The sequence below is a fragment of the Sprattus sprattus genome, assembly GCF_963457725.1.
Source record: "Sprattus sprattus genome assembly, chromosome: 3".
Classification (NCBI taxonomy): Eukaryota; Metazoa; Chordata; class Actinopteri; order Clupeiformes; family Clupeidae; genus Sprattus; species Sprattus sprattus.
Genome location: NC_137922.1, coordinates 26,418,919 through 26,442,374, shown reverse-complemented (window position 1 = coordinate 26,442,374; position 23,456 = coordinate 26,418,919). Strand labels below are relative to the sequence as shown.

The window sequence follows — 23,456 nt, the reverse complement described above, 5'->3', positions numbered from 1 at the left end:
CGCACCGGAGAACAGATCCTCCAGCGACACCTGCTGCTTAGCTGCTATCGCTTGGCAACAGGCCACTCCCCTCAGCGCCAGCAGCTCCGCCCTGAGTGCCAGCAGCTCTGCCCATGTATGCCCTTTTGGGGTCGCAACCTTTAACCCCTTCTCCAGAACCTCCCGCAGCTCAGGGCTCAGCTGAGGGTGCTGTCCCATCATGCTCTCTGCCTGCCCGACTAACGCTCGCGCCATGGGCAGGCGCACCGCTGGGTGGAGGTGTGTGTCGGTGTGTGTGCAGGACTGCACCAGGCTGCTGATGCCTCGGATGAGAGTGTGTGAGAGACTCTGGCAGCGCCACATACACACACGGTACAACCGCAGGGCAGCATTGGAGTGTGTGTGTCTGCTGGACTTCAGGGGTTTTGTCTTTGGGTGTTTCTGATATGCGAGCGCAGCAGAGACCAGAGCCCAGCTCACACAAACACGGCTCAGAGTCAGGTCGGAGCACACGGCACACACACACTCAGGGGCGTGGCTCAGATTCCCCAGCCAATCACAACGCTTCTTCAGAGGTGGGGAGGAGCCCTGCTCGCTGGACACACCCACACCTTCAACCACAATTCGTGGAATTGGCCGAGAGGACAGGAGCCCATCAGTGTCATCGCTAGGCTCCTCCCCTTGGGTCTCAGGAGGCGGAGCCTGGAGGTCAGCTGGCATCAGGCCTTTACGAGGATTCAGCTTCACATCGGAGTTCGGTTCGCCTGAAGAATCTACACACACACACACGCAGGAAATAAACACACCTTGTGGTTTCCCTCCAACCATTCAACCTCTCTGTATGGTGCATGACCCTTCTCAACATCTGGAGTCAGTAGCCCACACCATCACAGGCTGGAGCTCTTTTAAAGGGCTACACACACACACACACACACACACACACACACACACACACTTGCTGGGGCTCTCTTAAAGGGCTGTAAATTGCCAGACATGACAGACTTGAAGACCTGATGGACACAGACCCCACAGACAAAGGCTAAGCAGATGAATAAACGCACTCTTGTCCGACCTGAATGGGTTAATTCTAGGGCTGTAACGATACACCTACCTCACGATTCGATTCGTATCACGATTCTTGACCCACGGTTCGATACACCCCACGATATTATTATTATTATTATTATTTATTTATTTTTTACCCTACAATTTTTAAAATATATTTTCTAATTCACATTACAATAAGTATGAGCTATAAAAAAAAAATGAAGAAACAATTTATAACCAAATTTTGAGGTTTTTATTACTCAAAGCAATGCTGTTGAAAAATATTCAACAAACTTCTGAAAAAGTAGGCTTGAACATAGCCATAAAATATGAGCAATGGTATTCGGAGAAGTTGACAGCACTGTGTTGTAGCTGATGAGAAGTGTTTCTAACGAACTGAAAGCTGTAAATCAAAAGGAAACCGGGGGACGGCTGGCGAGTCTTACTGAGAAGACAGCGTCGGAGTCCACGGTACAAAGTGATTTGCACGGCGGACAGGTGTATTTCTCTCTACTCTCTCCCTCCCCCTCCACTCGTGTCTCCTCCCGTTAGCCTTCTGCCACTCCATATTCTCCACAGTAGCACTGGGCTAAGAGTTAGCTACCGCTGCGGCTAACGATAACGACCAAAGGTAACGATACGTGAAATGGACAGTTGACTGACTTCCGTGAGTGAAATGGACACTTGACTGACTGGTGAATTGAGCAGCACGAACTTTATGGACAGTTACATTGCAGTGGATGGACTTAATGCCTTAAATAGTATTGAAGCTACTGTGATTTCATACGTACTATTTTGTTGGTTGAATTGAATAGTTAATGTGAAAAGTGATTCCCTGTGTTCAGTGGCGGACCTAGTCATTTGGGGGCCTAAGGCGAACATAGCCAGGGGCCCTCTTCATCCGTCCTTTTAATGCAAAAAAAAAAAAAAAGGGGCCACCTCAAAGCAGGGGCGGACTGGGGGAAAAAAGTGGCCCGGGATTTGTCTGTCAGAGCGGCCCACTTAATATACGGCGCGTTGCCCGCCCAATGTATGCAAAATACCCATACACTTAACATAATTTTAGATGATTACAAAGAAATAACATTATATATGTTTTTTAATAACATTTGAATCCACAAATTTGCCTGGATGGACACATGGAATACAATGATACTGGCTATTGTAACACTCCAAGGTAGGTATAGTTTGCTAGATGAATATGCTTAACTCTGGGCTAGTATCAGATGGTTAGGCCTATATGTATAACTACAGAGCCTTTAGGAATAAATGTCCGCAGAGAAAGAGTACACAATTTTTTTGATAATGATTAGGGCGACCTACATTAAGCAATATCATTTTTTTTGTACGCTGATTAACTCATACAGCAATACCTTTTTGTATAGTAGATGGCAGCACAAAATATTTCCCCTCTACCTAAATAGCTACAGTAGCTAGTTATATGGAAGAAAGTTGCATTCAGGAGCCTTCATAAGCAAACATGATTTGGCTCCACATTAAATTATCCCACTTTTTCATTATCCACATGTCTCAAATGTTGTATGATGCAACATAGCTTTACAGGACACATACAATATGTCCAGTAACAACGTAAAGAAGGGGGCAACATATAAGTCAAAACCAACTATATTTATTGACTGATCTCGAAAGTATTGGCTTACAAAAGCTAAATAAGTCTTCACAAAGAAAATAACTCAGTGTTAGGGCAAAAAGCGAACATTCACACTGTACAACCTATGAAAAGTGACAGTGGTAGCCTACAAAAAAGAAATACAGACCGCGTTAGCCACTTCACAGCGTGCTAGCCATGATTTTCTTTCGTTCCAATTCTTGGATGTAGGATTCCACCATATGTAGAAACCTGTTGAATCGATACATTTGGTGTAGGAAGTCCTAATTGTTTTGTTGTCAATTTATCTTAATCAATTTATCTAAAAAAATCTCCTTTTCCTGAAAGCAGTTCGTCACCACAATCGCCCTTAAGGTCCGCCGCCACTGGTTTGAACTTTATTGTAGAAATGAACAGAATAGAACATACGATGGGGTGTAAACATCAGTGGTAATGGTAGTGTTGCATGCTGGGTGTGTGATTATGTGTGTGTGTGTAGGGGTGTTAAAGGTGTCTACGAGCGAGACACGCAAGTATTAGGCTAGAGTGATTGTTTATTCGTTATTAAATGTCATAGTAAGACTGACGGAGGAGATTAGATTAGTAAAGAAAATAGTAACCATGAGTGTGAATACAGGTCACTAGGAGTAGTATAAATAGCAGACAGTGACTTTTCTTAGTTCTCATTAGAGGTATATCATGTATTCGGTGAAGCAAGGAAAACTGTCGCGACCGACGATATCTGCGGGAGGGCCGGTTCGTTATGAACTTGGGCCATCCCATCGGCCCATCGGTGCCTGGGTGGGCAATTTATCGTGGGCCTTCTGCTGGGTGGGGGCCTAAGGCAGTTGCCTAGTTCGCCTTAATGGTAGGTCCGCCACTGCCTGTGTTTTAAAAGAAAGGGTTCCCTGTGTTTTAAGAGAAAGGTTTAATTTGAAAGAAGCTATGTGATTTGTATTTGACTGAATTATTATTTGTATGATACTGCTGGGGAAAATGAGTTCTTTGTTTAGTTTAAATAAATGTTTTATATTTCCCGTTAAGGAAGTCTGGTCTATGGGAAGGGATGGGGTTATTGCGATGACTACATAGCTAACACATCACCGACCTGAAGTGTTTGAGATAACTGACGGGATTCCCACCCGTTACATATTACATTATTTTGCGAAAAATGGGGTCGACTTGGCAATGTGTATCTTGGTTCGACTTCCTTCATTACATTTTGAAATCCTGCGTCGTCTACCACAGAAAAGGGCTGCAGATCATTTGCCATGAATATTCACGTGTAGGCTTAGCGAACCAAACTTTTTGTATCACGTGACCACTGAGGGCATGTCGCGGTTCTGCCTCCTCGCATCGCGATGCAGGTTCGTGGCCCAGAGTTTCGCGATTTCTCGGTTCGATCCAATATCGTTACAGCCCTAGTTAATTCATCTTGAAATGTACCATAATGGACTGTTGAACCGCTGAAATTTGTTGGACTATTGATAAAATGTGTTGTAATTTGGAATAAAATAAAGTATATAAAATGTGTGTGTGTGTGTGTGTGTGTCTGTGCACCTGCTGTCAAGAGTGTGTTTACCTGTGCAGGACTCCAGGAGATTTTTGACCCTCTGTAGATCCAGAGCACTCTCTTCAGTCGACCCCTTCTGGAACTCCACCTCTGCCTTACACACCAGCAGCTCAGCACAGCTACACACACACACACACACACACACACAATTACATTACACTGCTCACTTTTAGAAATCTTACAATCCTTAGATTCCTATTTACCATTGAGAGCTGCTCTTTTACCGGTTAATGCTCACAAACACTGCTCTTACTGGTTAATGCTCTCTCAAACACACACACAGCATTAATTTGTTATTGATCACAGACACACAGCTCTAACTGGTTAACGCTCACACACACACCTTACTGGTTAATGCTCTCTCTGCCTCTCTCACACACACACACACACACACACACACACACACACACACACACACACACACACACACACACACACACACACACACAATTACTTACACTGCTCACTTTTAGAAATCACACAATCCTTAGATTCCTATTTACCATTGAGAGCTGCTCTTTTACCGGTTAATGCTCACAAACACTGCTCTTACTGGTTAATGCTCTCTCAAACACACACACAGCATTAATTTGTTATTGATCACAGACACACAGCTCTAACGGGTTAACGCTCACACACACACCTTACTGGTTAATGCTCTCTCTGCCTCTCTCTCACACACACACACACACACACACACACACACACACACACACACACACACACACACACACACAATTACTTACACTGCTCACTTTTAGAAATCACACAATCCTTAGATTCCTATTTACCATTGAGAGCTGCTCTTTTACCGGTTAATGCTCACAAACACTGCTCTTACTGGTTAATGCTCTCTCAAACACACACACAGCATTAATTTGTTATTGATCACAGACACACAGCTCTAACTGGTTAACGCTCACACACCTTACTGGTTAATGCTCTATCTCTCTCTCACACACACACACACACACACACACACACACACACACACACACACACACACACACACACACACACACACACACACACACACACACACACACACACACACACACACACACACACACACACACACACACACACACACACACACACACAATTACATTACACTGCTCACTTTTAGAAATTACACAATCCTTAGATTCCTATTTACCATTGACAGCTGCTCTTTTACTGGTTAATGCTCACACACACTGCTCTTATTGGTTAATGCTCTCTCTCAAACTCACACACACACAGCATTAAATTGTTATTGATCACAGACACACAGCTCTAACTGGTTAACGCTCACACACCTTACTGGTTAATGCTCACACACACACACACACACACACACACACACGTCTTACTGGTTAACGCTCTGCAGTTTGCTGGCGAGCTTCAGAGCCTCCAGGCACTGGACTTTGGCTTCATGAGCAGAACCAGATCTACTCCGCACACAGACCAGCCGACGCGAACACACACACACCTCAGAGAGCAACTGGTACTTCATCAGCAAACCATCACCTGCAACACACACACACACACAGGAGTTGGTACTTTAAAGCTCACTCACTCACCTCACTCACTCACTCACTCACTCACCTCACTCACTCACCTCACTCACCTCACTCACCTCACCTCACCTCACCTCACTCACTCACCTCACTCACTCACCTCACTCGATTGCTCGCACCAACGTGCACACACGAACACACACTCACACACGCACGCACACAGATGCGCGCGTACACACACTCAATCACTCACACACTCACCTGTGTTATCTTGTGCTGTGCTGCTACCGTTAGTGCTTGACCCACCATACAAGCCGTTGCCAAGCAACATGACAACCAAACTGTGCAACAGCTTCATGCCTTCATACTGAGCGACGTCAGGAGATATCAGTCCTGTAACACACACACACACACACACACACACACACACACACACACACACACACACACACACACACACACACACACACACACACACACACACACACACACACACACACAGGCAGACAGACACATGCACGCGCATGAACACACAAACACACACACACATTCTGACTCTGATAAATACCTAGAATCAGTTGCTCAGGTGGTTCATGTTGATTTGATTGCCACTGCTATTACAGACGTGTTACCAAATGATTTAACTATGTTACATTCACACATAATTGATTTAAAAGCTCTCATTATGGGGTCTGAAACACCCCTGATGTTGTCTTTATACAAAAGTTGAAGAGAAACGTCTTGGAGAGAGGTTGTGATTTCAACCTGTACACGGTCCCTAGCTGCAAATATCGGTGAGCTACATTGTGTATGCAATTAAAATGTGTGTGTGTGTGTGTCTCGTGCTGTGTGATTCTGGGATATAGTTTAGGAAGGTTGTTTGTATGTGTGTTTGTATGTGTGTGTGTGTGGCGTTCTGTGATTCTGGTGCATTACTCCATGGGGAGTCTGTGTTTGTGTGTTTGTGTTTGTGTGTGTGTGTGTGTGTTTGTGTAGCGTGCTGTGATTCTGGTACATAGTTCCATATGCAGAAAGTGTGTGTGTGTGTGTGTGTGTGTGTACCATGCTGTGTGATTCTGGTGCGTAGCTCCACAGGCAGGGAGTGTGTGTCCAGACTAAGGTAGGTGCTTGCTGTCTGGAGGGCCTGAGCCTTCAGCATGTAGAAGCCTTTGGAGTGCCTCTTCTCCACCTCACACAGCACCTCACACAGCCCACTCACCCCCCGCTCAACCTGGGATAGAGAGAGAGAGAGAGAGAAAGAGGGAGAGAAGAGGGAGGAGAGGGAGAGAGAGAGAAGAGGGAGGAGAGAGAGAAAGAGAGAGAGAGAGAGAGAGGATGAGAGAGGGAAGAGAGAGAGAGAGAGAGAGAGAGCAAGAAAGAGAGGAGAAAGAGAGAGAGAGAGAGAGAGTAAGGAGGGAGAGAGAGAGAGAAGAAGAAAGATAACTATTAAATATAGAGTGCAGGTTCTCCGGTAGTTCTCAAGGAAAAGCTTTTTCTCTAATAAAAAAATAGAGAAGGTAATTCATCTGTTGATTTCCTTTAATTATCAAACACAAGGTAGGAAGTCATTAGCAACCTCTGAGTAGCAAACTCAGATTTGAGACTGAGTAGTAAACTCAAATGTTTTAAAATGCGATGCATCGATAATCGTTTTATCGAGTTTGAATTAATACTCGATAATTGGTTTAGAATCAGTAATCGGTTTAGGATCGAATCGTTGACCTCTGAATGGGAATCGAATCCTGAGTTGCCAACAGATTCCCACCCCCTTATTAACACACAGACATGTGTCTGCATGAGTGTGTTTTAAGATGCGTCTGCAAGAGTATGTTTAAAACTTAGAACCTCACGTGTGTGTGTGTGTGTGTGTGTGTGTGTGTGTGTGTGTGTGTGTGTGTGTGTGCGTGCATGCATGTAATACCTCCCCAGTGCTGTAGTAGAGTGTGACTCTGAGCAGTTTGACTGACGTGGAGATGAGAGCAATGTTACTGGAAGCAGCTTCACCGGTCACACACTCCTCAGCCTGTTCCAGATACACCTGCTCACACACACGTTAACACGGATACACACACATTAAAACAGATGCACACTGACATGGATGAAATTTGTAGGATTAATCTCTACATTTAAAGCACAATGACTTACACAAAATGAATTATCAACCCATTAGTCTCAGGTGGTGCTTAAGGAATATGATTACAGAAGGGCCTGGCAATAACCCAGTCAGTAACCCAAGGTTAACCCTAACCCAGTCAATAACCCAGTCAATATCGATAAAACAACATAATTAAAATAGTAATTTGTTTAGTCAAGGCTCCTCTTTTCTTTATACAATGTATGAGAGTGTGTGTGAGGGGTAGAAGAGTGTTTGCTTACAAGAGTGTAAACTGTGTGTGTGTGTGTGTCCGTAGGTCTGTTGCTCAGCTCTTGGCACCACTAAAATTCAGAATAAGATCCCAACCAAATACTTTCAATGCTGGCTCTCCTTTTTTGATCCACTATCAATCTTCTATGCATCATATAATCTTGTATGTGTATCTACTCTGTGTGTGTGTGTGTATATATATATACAGCCGTGGAAAAAATTAAGAGACCACTTAAAAATGATCAGTTTCTCTGGTTTTACTATTTATTGGTATGTGTTAAAGTAAAATGTACATTTTAGTTTTATTCTATAACCTACTGGCAACATTCCTACCAAATTTCAAATAAAAATATTGTCGTTTAGATAATTTATTTGCAGAAAAATGACAATTGGTCAAAATAGCAAAAAAGATGCAGTGTCTTCAGATCTCGAATAATGCAAAGAAAACAAGCTCATATTCATTTTTAAACTACACAATTCTAATGCTTTAACTTAGGAAGAGTTCAGAAATCAATATTTGGTGGAATAACCTTGATTTAAAATCACAATTTTCATGTGTCTTGGCATGCTCTAGTTGCATTAGTATTGTGTAGTTTAAAAATGAATATGAGCTTGTTTTCTTTGCATTATTCGAGATCTGAAGACACTGCACTTTTTTGCTATTTTGACCAATTGTCATTTTTCTGCAAATAAATGATCTAAATGACAATATTTTTATTTGAAATTTGGTAGGAATGTTGCCAGTAGGTTATAGAATAAAACTAAAATGTACATTTTACTTTAACACATACCAATAAATAGTAAAACCAGAGAAACTGATAATTTTGAAGTGGTCTCTTAATTTTTTCCGCGGCTGTATATATATACAGTGGTGGCCAAAATTATTAGAACACCTGACAGATCTGTGAATAATTACCTTTTTTTTGCCTCGGAAACATTATTTAATTTCATAATGTTCATGAAACATGCAGATGGCTGTTCTGAGCACAACAAATATCAGATGAAGTGAGTCCTACTGTTTTTATCCACTTTTAACTTTAATATGTGGTACGCCCACCTTTTGCAGCAATTACAGCAGCACATCTCTCTGGCATAGAGTCAATATATTTCTTGAGAACTTCAACACTAGTGTTATCCCATGCCTTCTGCAACTCAAGCCAAAGGCTTTCCTTGGAATTTACAATAGATCTGTCGAGTTTATTTTCCAACTTGCCCTGAATTTGCTTGATGGGTTTGAAGTCCGGACTTTGAGAGGGCCGGTCCATCATTTTCAATGTTCCAGCAGATTCCTTGTCGCCAGTAGATCCGGCAATAGTTAAAATAATGTTTAGGGTCATTGTCCTCTTGGAAAATAAATCCAGGCCCAATAAGACGTTTCCAAGAAGGAACTCCGTGCCTCACCAGAATGTTATGGTATACTTTTGTATTCATGATGCCATCAATTAAGCCAAAGTCACCTGTTCCTGAGACTTAAATTGCACCCCACACTATAATACTACCCCCTCCTCGTTTAACTGTTGGCACTAATTTTTATATCTCTCCCCCTCACTTCGTGAAACACACACACTTTGCTTGTTGCCAAACTATTCAAACCTGGACTCATCAGTACACAACACTTACAACCAATCTTTCTTTGTCCATTTCTTGTGTTCTTTTGCAAATTTCAGGCGTTACACTCAATTGTTCTCTTTCAGTAGTGTTTCTTTGCTGCTATTCTGCCAAAACGTCCTTCTTCTCCCAGTTTCCGACGGACAGTTCTTGAAGACACTGTTGCACCATTAGTCATTGTGATGTTGATCTTGTCACACAGTTCTTGTTAAGTCTTTCTTCGGTCCTGAAGACTGAGAATTTTGAGATGCTTCACTTGTGTGTCTGAGAGTTGCTTTTTGAAACTTCTCCCCTTTCGGTTCTGGTGCCATGGTGGTCTAAAGTGTACTTTACAGTGCTTGGACTGCATCTCAAGTCCTTGGCTATGCGGCAGTAACTCCAGCCAGCATAAAAAAAGCCTTTATTCGAACCCGTTGCTCACTCGTTAGCTCCTTCACTTTAGCCATGTTCAAAGAGCAACATGTGCTTCAAGACTGCTTCTAGAGGCTTTGGATCTATACCATTTGGTGGTGTGGCCCCAGTGACAAAACCCTGATGTTACCAATCACTTAATGAGCAGGATAGGCCTTGTACATGCAAAAGAATCGCCGAGCTGTGTCCTTGCATCACCATCAATTTAACCACAATAACACCTGACAATGATTACACAAGTAGTTTTGCTTCTTCTGTGCAGGAACATGATTGTGTGAAATTGACAGTGAAAAAGGCCTAGCTTGTTTTTGTACGGACAATGACCTAAATCTCATTATGATGGCTCTATTCTATGGTTTATAGAGCATAATGATGACTTTGTAGATATTTCATTAGTTTTTAGGGTATTTTAATAGCCAATTCAACAAAAACACCTGAAAACTCTTAAATATGTCTAGTGTTCTAATAATTTTGGCCACCACTGTATATATATATATATATATATATATATATATATATATATATATATATTATTCTTAAGCATAATAATCCATCTGCCTGCCTCTGATTCTCTCTTCTCCTTCTTTCCTCCTTTTTTATCTCTATCTCCCTATACCTAGCTGGCCCAAAGCAGATGGGTCCCCCCTTATGACCTGGGTTTTGCTTAAGGTTATTTTCCTTTTAAAGGACGTTTTTTCTTTTCACCTTATGGCCGGTTCACACTACACGATTGTTGAACATTCCCTCACGATTTAACATGTCACACTATGCGATCACAGAGCCACGACTTCGGGCTTCGTCTTGGTCGGAAGACTGGCCACACTACAAGATCACGAATATTTGTATCCAGTTGCCTAGGTAGCAGCTAGCTACTTTTGATAGCCTACCTCAAAAATGTACGTAGCCTATCAAACGTCAATTTCCAGGTAAGACTGGAAATAGACTACTTTAAAACCAACATTTTGTAACCTACATTTACAATAATAACAGTTTAACAGGCTGGACATTCGTTATACACGGGCCAAAGTGAGGTTTATGCTAGGTTTACGCTATGTCAACAATGGATACGTCATTGCGATTCCCCCAAAAATTCTGACATGCCAGACTTTTTAGTCGTGGGGTTTTCGAACGTCGCAGATGAATACATCGCAGGTCGCAAGTATGTCACACTACAAGACCTCGCCTCGTCGCAGACTTTTCAAAATCGGACCTGATCCTGCAAATTTGTCGGCGACTAAGAAATCAGGGCAAAATCGGGCTGAAATTGTGTAGTGTTCTGAGCTCTGTAAACCATCTAGAGACAATTTCATAAATAAAATAGAATTTTAGTAAGTTGGGTCTCGGTAGATAGCCGTGTGTGTGTGTGTGTGTGTGTGTGTGTGCGTGCACATTTTATCTGTGCTGTCAGTCAACCAGCTTAATCAGCACACATGCAGATTGGTATGTGTGCGTGTCTAATATGTATATGTGTGTGTGTGTGTGTGTGCGTTACCCGTGCTCCTTCACTCTCCCCCAGTTCCAACATCACACGTGCAGCGTGGCACAGGGCAGTGGCACAACCCTGGGCATCACCAAGGCAACGGGACAAACGGAGAGCCAGCTGGTAGCTCTGCAGTGCCTCCAGAGGCTGCAGGAGAGAAAGAAAACACACACACGTAAACACACATATCCAAAAACACACACACACACGCAGCAGGACAAACAGAGATCCAGCTTGTAGCTCTGCAGTGTCTTCAGAGGCTGCAGGAGAGAAAGAAAACACACACACGTAAACACACATATCCAAAAACACACACACACACGCAGCAGGACAAACAGAGATCCAGCTTGTAGCTCTGCAGTGTCTTCAGAGACTGAAGGAGAAAAAAATGCTAGCATACTAAATGCTAACATGCTACCTGATGTCTTTATAGTGTGTGTGTGTGTGTGTGTGTGTGTTCTCACCTTGCTCATGAGTGTGTACAGGGAGGCCAGCAGGAAGAGGGAAGCAGCGGTCTGTGCAGGATATCTGACTCCAGGGACCGCCCCCTCAGTTATTAGCTCCGCCCACAGAAATAGACTCCTGTTTAGAGCAGCCAGACGATCTAGGGGGGTTAAGGGGGGGGAGGGAGATGAATAAACCCAGCATCATCCCCAATAAACAAACCAATACATTTGGATTATCAAAGTAAAAGCAATTGGAGTCATTTTCAGCATTGGGTCGCCTTACAGCATTGTGCCTAAAAACGTTTGCACAGCTCTCTGCACATGTGTGCACATGTGTGTGCCTGTGTGTGTGTATGTGTGTGTGTGTGTGTGTCGTGTGTGTGTGCCAAAGCCTTTGACACTGTGCAGAGACCTGCTGTGGGACATCCTGCCCCGGTTTGGATGCCCTAACAAGTTTGTCAACATCCTCCGACATTTTCTTGACTGTATGAATGCTAGGGTGACAATAGGAGGACAAGAGTGTGTCTGTGTGTGTGTGTGTGTGTGTGTGTGTGTGTGTGTGTGTGTGTTTTCATGACTGTTTGAATGCTAGGGTGACAAGAGTGTGCCTCCTTCCCTGTGTGCACAGGGGTCAGGCAGGGGTGTGTGCTACATTTACATTTAGCAGACGCTTTTATCCAAAGCGTTTTACAAGGATCTATATTCATTTTACATCTACACTGATGGCACACTGCACATCAGGAGCAATTAGGGGTTCAGTGTCTTGCTCAAGGGCGCTTCGACAGTAAGGAATCGAACTAGCAACCTTCTGATTACTAAACGACTTCTCTACCTCCTGTACCACTGTCACCCCTGTACTAGCACCAGTGCTCTTTAACATCTTCCTCCTATGCGTCACCCAGCTTCTCCATAAGGAAATTGAGGATAACAGCGGGCTGACAGTAGTCTTTAGGCTAGATGGCAACCTCTTCAACATCAGCAGACTGCAAGCAACCACCAAGCTGCACAGAGTGAGGGTCCTTGAGCAGCAGTATGCAGATGACTGCGCTCTTGTGGCTCACACTCCACAAGACCTCCAGGCTATCCTAGATGCAGCTGTGAAGGCTTACAGCAGGATAGGGCTGACCATCAACATCACCAAAACAGAGGTAGTCTGTCAGTGGAGAACCAACATCCCATCCACACCACCCATCTTCACCATCACTTATAAGCATCTGTCTGTAGTACCATCATTCAAATACCTGGGGAGTATCCTCTTTGAGGACAACAACATCGACAATGAGGTCCAGAAGAGAACAGGCGCAGGGTCTTACAAAACGTATTTCTCCACACACAAATTTCTCTATCAAGTTGTGTGCATCACCACCCTCCTCTACAGTTGTGAAGCCTGGGTCACTTACAGCCGCTGTGTGAAGTCCCTGGAGCACTTTCACATCCGCTGTCTCCAGGGGCCGGTATTTCAAAACTTGTAATCCAGATCAGAATGATCCGGATAACCAAATCCCCCTGTCCTCAGTCACGGATCAACCTGATCTATACCATTATTTCAAAACTTTGCCGGATTGGATCAGAGTGATCCTCATACCGGCAGACTGGGATGTCCAAATCCGTCCCGCCCCCTGGATCACAGACAGGAAAAAGGAACTGGAGTGAACTTTTTACCAGAAAAATGAGAAGCTAGCACAACTATTGTCACTGAATAAAAGTATAATCTTGGCCAGTGTTGATGCGTCCTAAGACTAGATGAAAGGCAATCATTATATTGAGTTAACCAATTACGTAAATCAGCACAAAGTTGAAAGAATAGCTCGGCGATGTCAAATAAAGCCGAGTTCGCGCTAATGCGAGCTAACGCTGCTCCATTGACTCCTGTGTTAAGGAGCTAACAAGCTAGTAAATACGCAAGCGTCTGTATGTCGCGGTCCACAGTCCATTTGAATGCATTTACTCGCAAGGCATTGTGTGTAGATTTCAAAATGTGTTGTATATACAAAAGGGACAACCATAAAACATTAATATTTGTTTTTCTTTACAGATGTTTGTGGAAAGGAAAGAGAGGCAGTTAACATAGACCTGCTCCAAATGGCATAACCTTTTGAGCTTTGGAAATGAAAATTAATAGTGTGTGCTGCTGAATGCATGTTAATAAATACATTTGACTGATTTTCAGTGGATTCTTTTATCAGTACTAGGTATAACTTAACAAAAAGTGTAACTTAAATAAGGCATTAATATTCAAACTTTCGCTGTGTTTTCTGAAAAAGAAAGGAAAGTGCAAAGAAAATAAACATTGATCAAACATCAGTGAATTACTGTATCAAACAAAGAACTTTGGGAGCAGTTACACCTAAACCGTTCAAAACTTTACATGTAATCTCCCTCAAATCCACCTCTGAGGTGGGATCAGGGTGATCCTGATTTTAAGGATCAAACTGATCCAGATTTCCCACTTAAATTTTGAAATACTCAACAGCAGTGTTAAATCCAGATCAAAGGCAGAATTGGATTCCCAAATCTGAATCTGAATCTTCAGGATCAGATTTGCTTTGAAATACCCGTTTTTAGGATCTGATCAGGATTTAATCCAATCCAGGAGGATTAATCCTGTTGGATCATTTTGAAATACCGGCCCCAGCACATGATTCACTTGGCATGACCGAGTGCCATACACACTAAGATCCTCAGGAGAGCAAGGGGGTATTCGTCGTAAGGGCTTAAGTGAAGTTGATCAATTGTCCTATTAGCCCGTTTGAATAACCAAGATGATTGAGAACTGGATATATCGGGTCGTCGAGGTCTTATCGGCGGTCTTACCATTTAATTACCCGTTAATTTGTGTGTTATGTGTGTGTGTGTGTGTGTGTGTGTGTGTGTGTGTCTTACTGGTGTGTTGTGTGAGGTTGAAGTTTAGTGTATCTGTATGAGAATCTGTGTGTCGTGTGTGTCGTGTGTCTGTTGTGCATGTGTTCGTGTGTGCGTGTGTGCGCCGCGTGTGTGTGTGTGGGTGTTTGTGTGTCTTACTGGTGTGTTGTGTGAGGTTGAAGTTCAGGCCCTCGTAGACCAGCACGCTCTCCTTCACTCTCTCTCGGTCTTCCTGGTCCAGGTCGTTAGAGGGGAGGGGCTCCATATTGTCCACGCCCCCTCTGTCCTGGTCCTCTCGCAAGCGCTTCTCTGTGGCCATCGCCTGAGGTAAGACAAGAGCAGCAGTATTATAGTATACAGGTTTAGGGCTATGGACACGACTGTGTGTGTGTGTGTGTGTGTGTGTGTGTGTGTGTGTATATATATATATATGTGTGTGGTTACATGTGTGTGTGTGTGTGTGTGTGTGTGTGTGTGTGTGTGTTACCTCCGTTAAGCTGTTCTCTAACTGGCAGATGTATAGCCAGAGGGAGGCGTGTGCTCTGTCGTCCTTTAGCCTATCAGCATTCTCCTTAGTCTCAGGCTCTGCCTGCAGCAGTCGCAATGCCTCATGGGCAAAATCTACAGGCGAGCTGTAAACCACACACGCACACGTCAACCCAAACACAATGAACACACACACACACGCGCACGCACGTCAACCCAAACACAATGGACACGCGCGCAAGTGAATCCAAACACAATTAACACACACGCAAGTGAACCCCAATACCGGCCGGGTGTGTGAGCTGCAGAACATCACTCCACATATTTATCCATATACTCTCTTTACTCGGCAAACACTAAAAACTGCACACCTGCGCACACACATACACACACAGAGCCAGAAGAACATGACAATGTGTTTTCAGTGTGAAGAGAAGAGTATGTGTGTCATCATTAAATACTGACTTACCAGTCAGTCAGCTGACTGAAGTCGTGGAAGCAGGTAACTTGTGCGAGTTGGAGAAGAGTGTGAGCCCGGGTGTGTGTGTGTGTGCCGTCCTCAGGACACATGTCCAGCAGGTCACACAGCGTGTTGTACCTCTCCTGGTACAGGTCATGTGACATCTCTGCATACGCACGGAGCTCAGCCTCCAGCAGCCGTATCATCAGAGCCTCACCAGGAGCTGCCCCCTCAAAGCTGTCCCGCAGAGTCCTGGTCTCACACACACACAGTCACACACACACACAGAGACACACACACACACACAGACACAGAGACACACACACACACAAAAATGTATGACACCAAAAGGCTCCAGCCAATCCTGCTTCTTTGTTTGAGGAGAACAATGTGAACTATTCTGATGATGTCATAAACGGCTGTGGTTTCCCAGGGACTTCATGGAGACCAGGGTTTTTCCTGCATAGAGAAAATGTGGGCGCGCGCCTAAGCCGTTTTCCCGAACGCCTATGAAAAATCCCGAGCGCCTAAAGGCAAAAAAAAAAAGTCTGCGATAAAAAAAAAAAAAACTCTCATCCAATTCAGCTTAATGGTGTTTTGAGCGCTCACGTTGAATTCAAGCAGCTAGGTATGTTGACATAGAATGTTCGCCGCGAGCGGTTGTTCCCGTCAGATGCACTGCAGCAGGCGTCGTTCGTGAATATGAATGGCCGCTTATTAATTATAGTTGTTTTCAGTGAGGTACCATGGGTCTGATGCCCATTCCAACTAAATGTTCATGGTTTCACCTGAAAGAACTAACAAAAGTCTACCTTCTGTTCAAATTTCATGCAAATATCTGATAAAATGAGGAAGTTACAAGCAAAAACATGTGAATAATAAGCGTTTTCGGTCACATGACTTCCATTGTAAGTAATGTATAATATTTTGATATAATCGGTGATATTACAAATACCATAACTCTCTCAATCCTCAACTGATTTTCACAATCCAGGTGTCATTGTAAAGGGAATGTCTGGCTCTGTCTAGTCATGTGATCCATTTTGAGTTTAGGGGTGTTTTAAAATGTTGTCATCATACCTAAAGCAGCAGCAGCAAATCCCGCCTCCTACTACCCCCTCAGCCAATCATTGAACAGAGGCTTCTCCAAGTTTGCCAGACGTTAGTCACTTTAATTGGATTTTTTTTGTATGTAAGCAGAGCGAGCAGTTGCCTACATTATCCTAAAAAAACAATAATTTGATAGTAGGCTTTAAGTTTTATTAAAGCAGTGTGTGCGTGAACGTATATATCCAATGTGTGATGGTAAGAATAATATTAATGCCATGTATACAATAACTGATTTATGAGAGCTATCCAAAGACTGGTGGCTGCCGATTTAGCAGTCAACCTACCTTACTCTGTACGTTTAGATGCTTTACAGGTAGCTTTAAGCCATTAGATGCCTGGGAAATATTTAGTAGGCCTATCTATAAATAACAGCTCACCTTTATCTTTTGAACCAGATTTGTAAACAGGTCGCGATCAACAGGCTCAATAGGTACAATAGGCTACCTTGGTTAAAAATCGAATTACGGTAGAGTCATGCTAGCATTGCACTAAATAATTAGGCAGCTAACATTTAATAAGTGGTGTTTACATAAAGTCACTTATTGTATATGGCATAAATATTATTCTAAAACACCTTCACTAGTTGTTTTAAGCAGATTTGTGAGCAATTAATCACGTATGCGATGCACGTCAGCGAATATGTTCTGAATAGTATGTTTCAAGTAGGCTACAGCCGAACTCTCGTTCTGTTTTGATCAATAGTAATCGAGTTGATAAGTCTGTGAGGTGCGCGAATGGACAGAGCCAATCACTGTCAATCACTTAATTACTCAACCTGCGGATGCATCCTGACTTCATAAGTCGGCGGTTTCAATATTCATGGCTTTCAATTTATTAAAATATTTGCTCTGTTGTGAACTTACACAGGTGTAGGCTATTACTTGATTTGTCTACGCGTTTGAACGAGTACCAGACTACCAGTAGAACGCGGGGCCTCGGGAAGACAGACAACAACATTGGTTTATCAATGAAAGCTCAACTCGTTTGTGTTGCATCTCGAATATAATAATATTAATATTATTATTGATAAACCGGTGCGGTTGAAAACTCTCGTTTCACTGCGAGGGCCAGCCCAACGTGCACGTATGGAAAGCCAAAAATGACATAATTAAAAATAAATACATATGTAAAAATGTGAGTCATAAATAAATAAAATGACTAAAAATGCACCAAAGAAAAGCATTAGAAAAAATATATCATGCAGTTATGTGAATGGAAATGGAAAATGAGTCCTTTTTATTTACTGTTACATTTATTTACGCTTACATTTATTCCCAAATACATTTCTTCCTCCTTTTATTTTTCTATTCATTTACACATTTTTTACCGTACTATTTCCCGTACCGTATTTATTTCTTCTCGCGCCTTTTTACATTTCTTTCTCCTACATTTACATTTCTGGCTGCATTTATTTCTGGCTGCATTTATTTCCGTATTCATTCTTGTCTCAGTATGCAAATGAGGTGGGCTATCATTGGCCAGCGCACCGTCTCTCTCATTGGTCGAGCTGCTTACCCCACTCTCCCCTAGCTCTGTATTCTTATAACCAAAGCTATGCAAGCTAACCAGCTAACTCACGTTAGTCACCTACACACACACATATCACCTTCACACACACTGATCATACCCAAGCTGTCAACCTTAACGTATGAGGTTTATCGTTTTGCTTGCCATGGTTCAGTTTGTTTAGCTAACGGAAGCTAAGCAGTGCACAGTTAGTTTAGCTAACGGAAGCTAACCAAGTTAAACAGTGCACCGTTAGTTTAGCTAACAGAAGCTAAGCAAGTTAACCACAACCAGTGCACATCAGCAGTTGAGATCCTTGTCCGCTCTCGTCAGCTCGGTTGTAACGTGAACTGCAGGACGTGATAGCTTTTGCAGAGCTTTGTCAACACAATATTCCCCCTAATGACAAGTGAGAAAAAAAATCGCTGGATTTGTCACCCAAACCCATGAAATCAGGCCACACATAACGTGAGGATTGTAATAACTCTAAGGCAATGTGTGCAGCTCTTTAACTTTCTCAAAAAGTTGATAGATAGTCTCTTTATTGATCCCTCGTGGAAATGAACTGTCGTGCATCTACAATGAAAGTACTATACACCAAAGCTATAAAATTAGACGTTTGCGTCCCCTATTTTGTTGCTACATCCCACTGCACAACAGGTAGCGGGCATCTTCGTTTGAGTATGGCGTATTGTAGCGAGCGAGCAGGGTAAGAAATCTGGAGTCAAGGTCTCAGCCACATAGACATCCTATTACGCTCAGCCATCTCTGCGAAGCCTCGAAGCTCCCTCGCCACCATACTCCAAGTGATCGGTGGATTCATTACAAAAAAATTGTGATTCAAATTGCATCAAAATAGCTTTCAATCTCTTCCGATCTCTCCATACAGCTTCTCAGTTCTCACCAACACTTAGGCCAGAGGCCTAGCGAGACCAATGAGCGACACGGTGCGCTGGCCAATGATAGCCCACCTCATTTGCATACTGAGACAAGAATGAATACGGAAATAAATGCAGCCAGAAATAAATGCAGCCAGAAATGTAAATGTAGGAGAAAGAAATGTAAAAAGGCGCGAGAAGAAATAAATACGGTACGGGAAATAGTACAGTAAAAAATGTGTAAATAAATAGAAAAATAAAAGGAGGAAGAAATGTATTTGGGAATAAATGTAAGCGTAAATAAATGTAACAGTAAATAAAAAGGACTCATTTTCCATTTCCATTCACATAACTGCATGATATATTTTTTCTAATGCTTTTCTTTGGTGCATTTTTAGTCATTTTATTTATTTATGACTCACATTTTTACATATGTATTTATTTTTAATTATGACATTTTTGGCTTTCCATATGCACGAGTACACCTGTACAAATACACATTACATTTCCACTCAAAATACTGTCAAAAGTTTGATTATTGATTTCCAACGCAGCCTCCATTGGTGAAAATAATGGTATGTAGGTTTGTATAATAAACATGAATAGTAATAATAGATAAACTTGACTTTCATAATTCGTCTGTTCCATTTCTGACCACTGGTTAGTTCTAGATTCTATTGATATAGATTTCAGTAGTTTGCATATATACGAGGTAAACCTTGATAATCTTTGAACCATACATGATAGCACCATGGGGCTTGGACTATTGTCAATATATTAGCCTATCTATTTTAATTTAAAGTGGAAGCAAAATGATAGCCTCCATTATTTATGAAATGTAAAAAACATTTTTTTATTGGGAGCACCGAAGAGCCATTTTGACCCAGGAAAAACTCTGGAGACCTCACGCAGGAGCAGCCCAACCTAAACCCTCTTCCCCCTCCTCCTCTCCCTACACCTCCTCCTCTACGTACACAACCCCTCCTCTCCGTACACCACCTCCTCTCCGTACAACACCTCCTCTCCGTACAACACCTCCTACTCTCCGTACACCTTTCCCTTCACCACCTCCCCCTCATCCTCTCCATACACAACCCCTCCTCCTCTCCCTACACCTCCCCCTCATCCTCTCCCTACACCTCCTCCTTCTCATCTCCCTACACCTCCTCCTCTCTACACCACCTCCTCCTTCTCTCCCTACACCACCTCCTCTCCCTACACCTCTTCCTCCTCCTCTCTCCCCACCACCTCCTCTTCCTCTCCCTAAACCACCTCCTCCTCTCCCTACACCTCCTCCTCTCCCTAAACCACCTCCTCCTCCTCTCTTATTCTACACCTCCTTCTGATCTATCTCCTTACACCACCTCCTCCTCTCCCTACACCTCTTCCTCCCTCTCTCTACACCTCTTCCTCCCTCTCTCTACACCTCCCTCTGATCCCTCTCCCTACACCACCTCCTCCTCCTCCTCTCCCTTCACCTCTTCCTCCCTCTCTCTACACCTCCTCCTCCCTCTCTCTACAACACCTCCTCCTCTCCCTACACCTCTTCCTCCCTCTCTCTACACCTCCCTACACCACCTCCTCCTCCTCCTCTCCCTACACCTCTTCCTCCCTCTCTCTACACCTAATTCTGATCCATCTCCTTACACCACCTCCTCATATAGTGAGTAATGTATGGTGATATAAAGGGCAGTGATAGATAATGCTGCTATACTCTGTATACACACACACACACACACTCACACAGAATACTGACATAGAGATATGAGGCGTATCTATAGTGATGTTTGTGTGCGTATGTGTGTGTATATGAATATGTTTGGTGAAGTATAATGATATAAAGTGATGTATGCGGGTCCAGTCTTACCTCAGGCGCAGCTCCTCGTCTCCACTCTTGGCTGCGTCTGCCTTGATCTTGGCCCACAGCTTGATGGGGTGTGTGTGGGAGTGTGTGTGTGTGAGGTCACATGTGTCCTGCAGCTCCTCCTCACGGAGGCAGAGGAGCCAGTGAGACACAGCCTGCAGTGCCCCCTGCTGGTCGCCCACGCGCCTCAAACTCTGAACAGACTGCAGGAAGCAGTGGTTCACCTACACACAGGTGGGAACACACACACAGACACGCACGCAGGCACACAGGCGCACACACACACACAGGCACACACACAGGCACACCACAGATACACACGCACACAAACAAACACACACACACACACACACACACGCACACGCACAAGCACACAGGCACACACAGGTACACATGCACAAGCACCAACACACAGGCGCACGCACACATACACGCGCACAGACACACAAGCAGAAACACACACGCAGACACCCAAATGAAATAGCATAATGGGTGATTTTTCACATGAACAGCAATTTGAAAAAACCCTTTTGCAAGACATACGAGAAATAATGAATGAAGACTAATTATAAAACTGAGAAAGCGTGTATGGCTAAACTCTATCCAGCTCTACCCATCTGAGGATTCTAACTTGTGCCCAAGCATCCTAAGCTCTTATCCAACAGTTTTATAGTTCTAGCTCAGGGCCAATCATCTTAACTGTTCTAGTTAGCTCTTACCCTGTCAGTGGACAGTGCCTGGGGCCGGGACTTGACCAGCTGCTCACACAGAGGCTGGATCAACGAGAGAGCTTCCTGGTGCAGTTTCCTGTTAAAAAGCTCAAACACAACCCCATTCACAGTAGACACTACACAAACACACAAACACACACACACACACACACACACACACACACATAATAAAGAATAGATGCTACGTCAGAATATGAAACAATGCATTATATGTTTTCCTTTTGATGCAAACTAAAGGTGGTTGGACTCTGTTGTATAATGTATAGTTCATGTGTACGTGCTCCTTGTGGTATCAGTGGGTGGACTGACCTGTGTGTGTGTGTGTGTGTGTGTGTGTGTGTGTGTGTGTGTGTGTGTGTGCGCGTGTGCCTCGCTGGTATCAGTGGGGGGGACTAACCTGCATGCTGAAGGAGATTCTCATTGGCCAGTTTCTGCAGCTGCTGCATGAGTTCACCCACGGAGTCCTGCAGCTGCTCAACCACCTGCTGTAAACACTCTCCCTGAAGTGCCTACACACACACACACACACACACACACACACACGAACACACACACAGTGTCATCACACATACACAACCAAACACAGTAATCACACACACACACACACAAAAAAACTCATGCTCATAGATGGCCAGATGTGCTGCTACTGCTGTTGAGGATGCACTCATACTGGCTGATCACAACTACAGCGCGACGATAAAGGATATTTAAGACCAATAACTATAACAACAACAATAATAATAATAACAATAACAGCGAAATACAGCACCAGTCAAAAGTAAGGACACACCTTCTTATTCAATGTTTTTTCTTCATTTTTATTATTTTCTAAATTGTAGATTAATACTGAAGGCATTACAACTATGAAAGAGCACATATGGAATTATGTACTAAACAAAAAGGTGTTAAAGGGATAGTTCGGGATTTTTGACATGAATCTGTATGGCATCCCCATCACCAGTGTCATGCAATCACACTGACTTACCCCTGGCAGCGTCCTGTGAGCAGAGTTCTCGTCCAGCTTTGGTCAAGCCGAAAGTAGTCCGGCAGGTTTGCTAGACCCAGCAAAATAAAACGTTTCTCTTCCCAAAACATTATGTGTTCAAAAGAGTGATATATTTGCATCCCAAAAACATGGTAGTGGAAAAAGTCACACCTCGTTATCACTTGGCCCTATTTTCTCTCTGTTCGTATCAGTGCGCGCCGTCATTCTGACAGGATCTCAACTTTTCTAGCTCATTGATTTCAGTGCTTACTAACTGTTCGCAGACAAGCTACGGTAACGAGCTAGCTTTAGAGCTAGCCAAGTTCATTAGGCTCGACAACATTTGATCAAATTGACATAAAGCTGAGTGTAAAAAAATGGTGAAGGCTTGCTACTATCCAGGTTGTGGCAACAAAGATGCTTCCATCACTTCTCTGTCCACCCTCTCTCTTTCTGCCCGATCTAACTCTGGGCTGCCAAGTTTTAGAAAAATGAAGAGAGTGAGACTTTAGAGTCAGAAGCGTCAAATTGCGTGACTGTCACACTCAAAGCGTGAC

The 23,456-nt window shown here is 43.4% G+C and overlaps 1 protein-coding gene across 1 annotated transcript in view; it reads right to left on the bottom strand.

Moving 5' to 3' along the window:
- Positions 1-23,456, bottom strand: part of espl1 (extra spindle pole bodies like 1, separase) — a gene marked incomplete at its 5' end in the record, with an annotated part of 43,867 nt that overhangs the window by 10,005 nt on the left and 10,406 nt on the right. Inside the window, 14 exons of the mRNA XM_080835417.1 lie at positions 1-752; positions 4,218-4,327; positions 5,561-5,717; positions 5,969-6,100; positions 6,770-6,938; positions 7,629-7,745; positions 11,584-11,718; positions 12,036-12,175; positions 15,039-15,201; positions 15,367-15,511; positions 15,835-16,077; positions 21,187-21,407; positions 21,903-22,030; positions 22,312-22,423. The exon at positions 1-752 is cut by the window's left edge and continues 543 nt beyond it. Coding sequence (XP_080691543.1) covers positions 1-752; positions 4,218-4,327; positions 5,561-5,717; positions 5,969-6,100; positions 6,770-6,938; positions 7,629-7,745; positions 11,584-11,718; positions 12,036-12,175; positions 15,039-15,201; positions 15,367-15,511; positions 15,835-16,077; positions 21,187-21,407; positions 21,903-22,030; positions 22,312-22,423 — 2,724 coding nt within the window. The remainder of the gene's footprint in view (positions 753-4,217; positions 4,328-5,560; positions 5,718-5,968; positions 6,101-6,769; positions 6,939-7,628; positions 7,746-11,583; positions 11,719-12,035; positions 12,176-15,038; positions 15,202-15,366; positions 15,512-15,834; positions 16,078-21,186; positions 21,408-21,902; positions 22,031-22,311; positions 22,424-23,456) is intronic.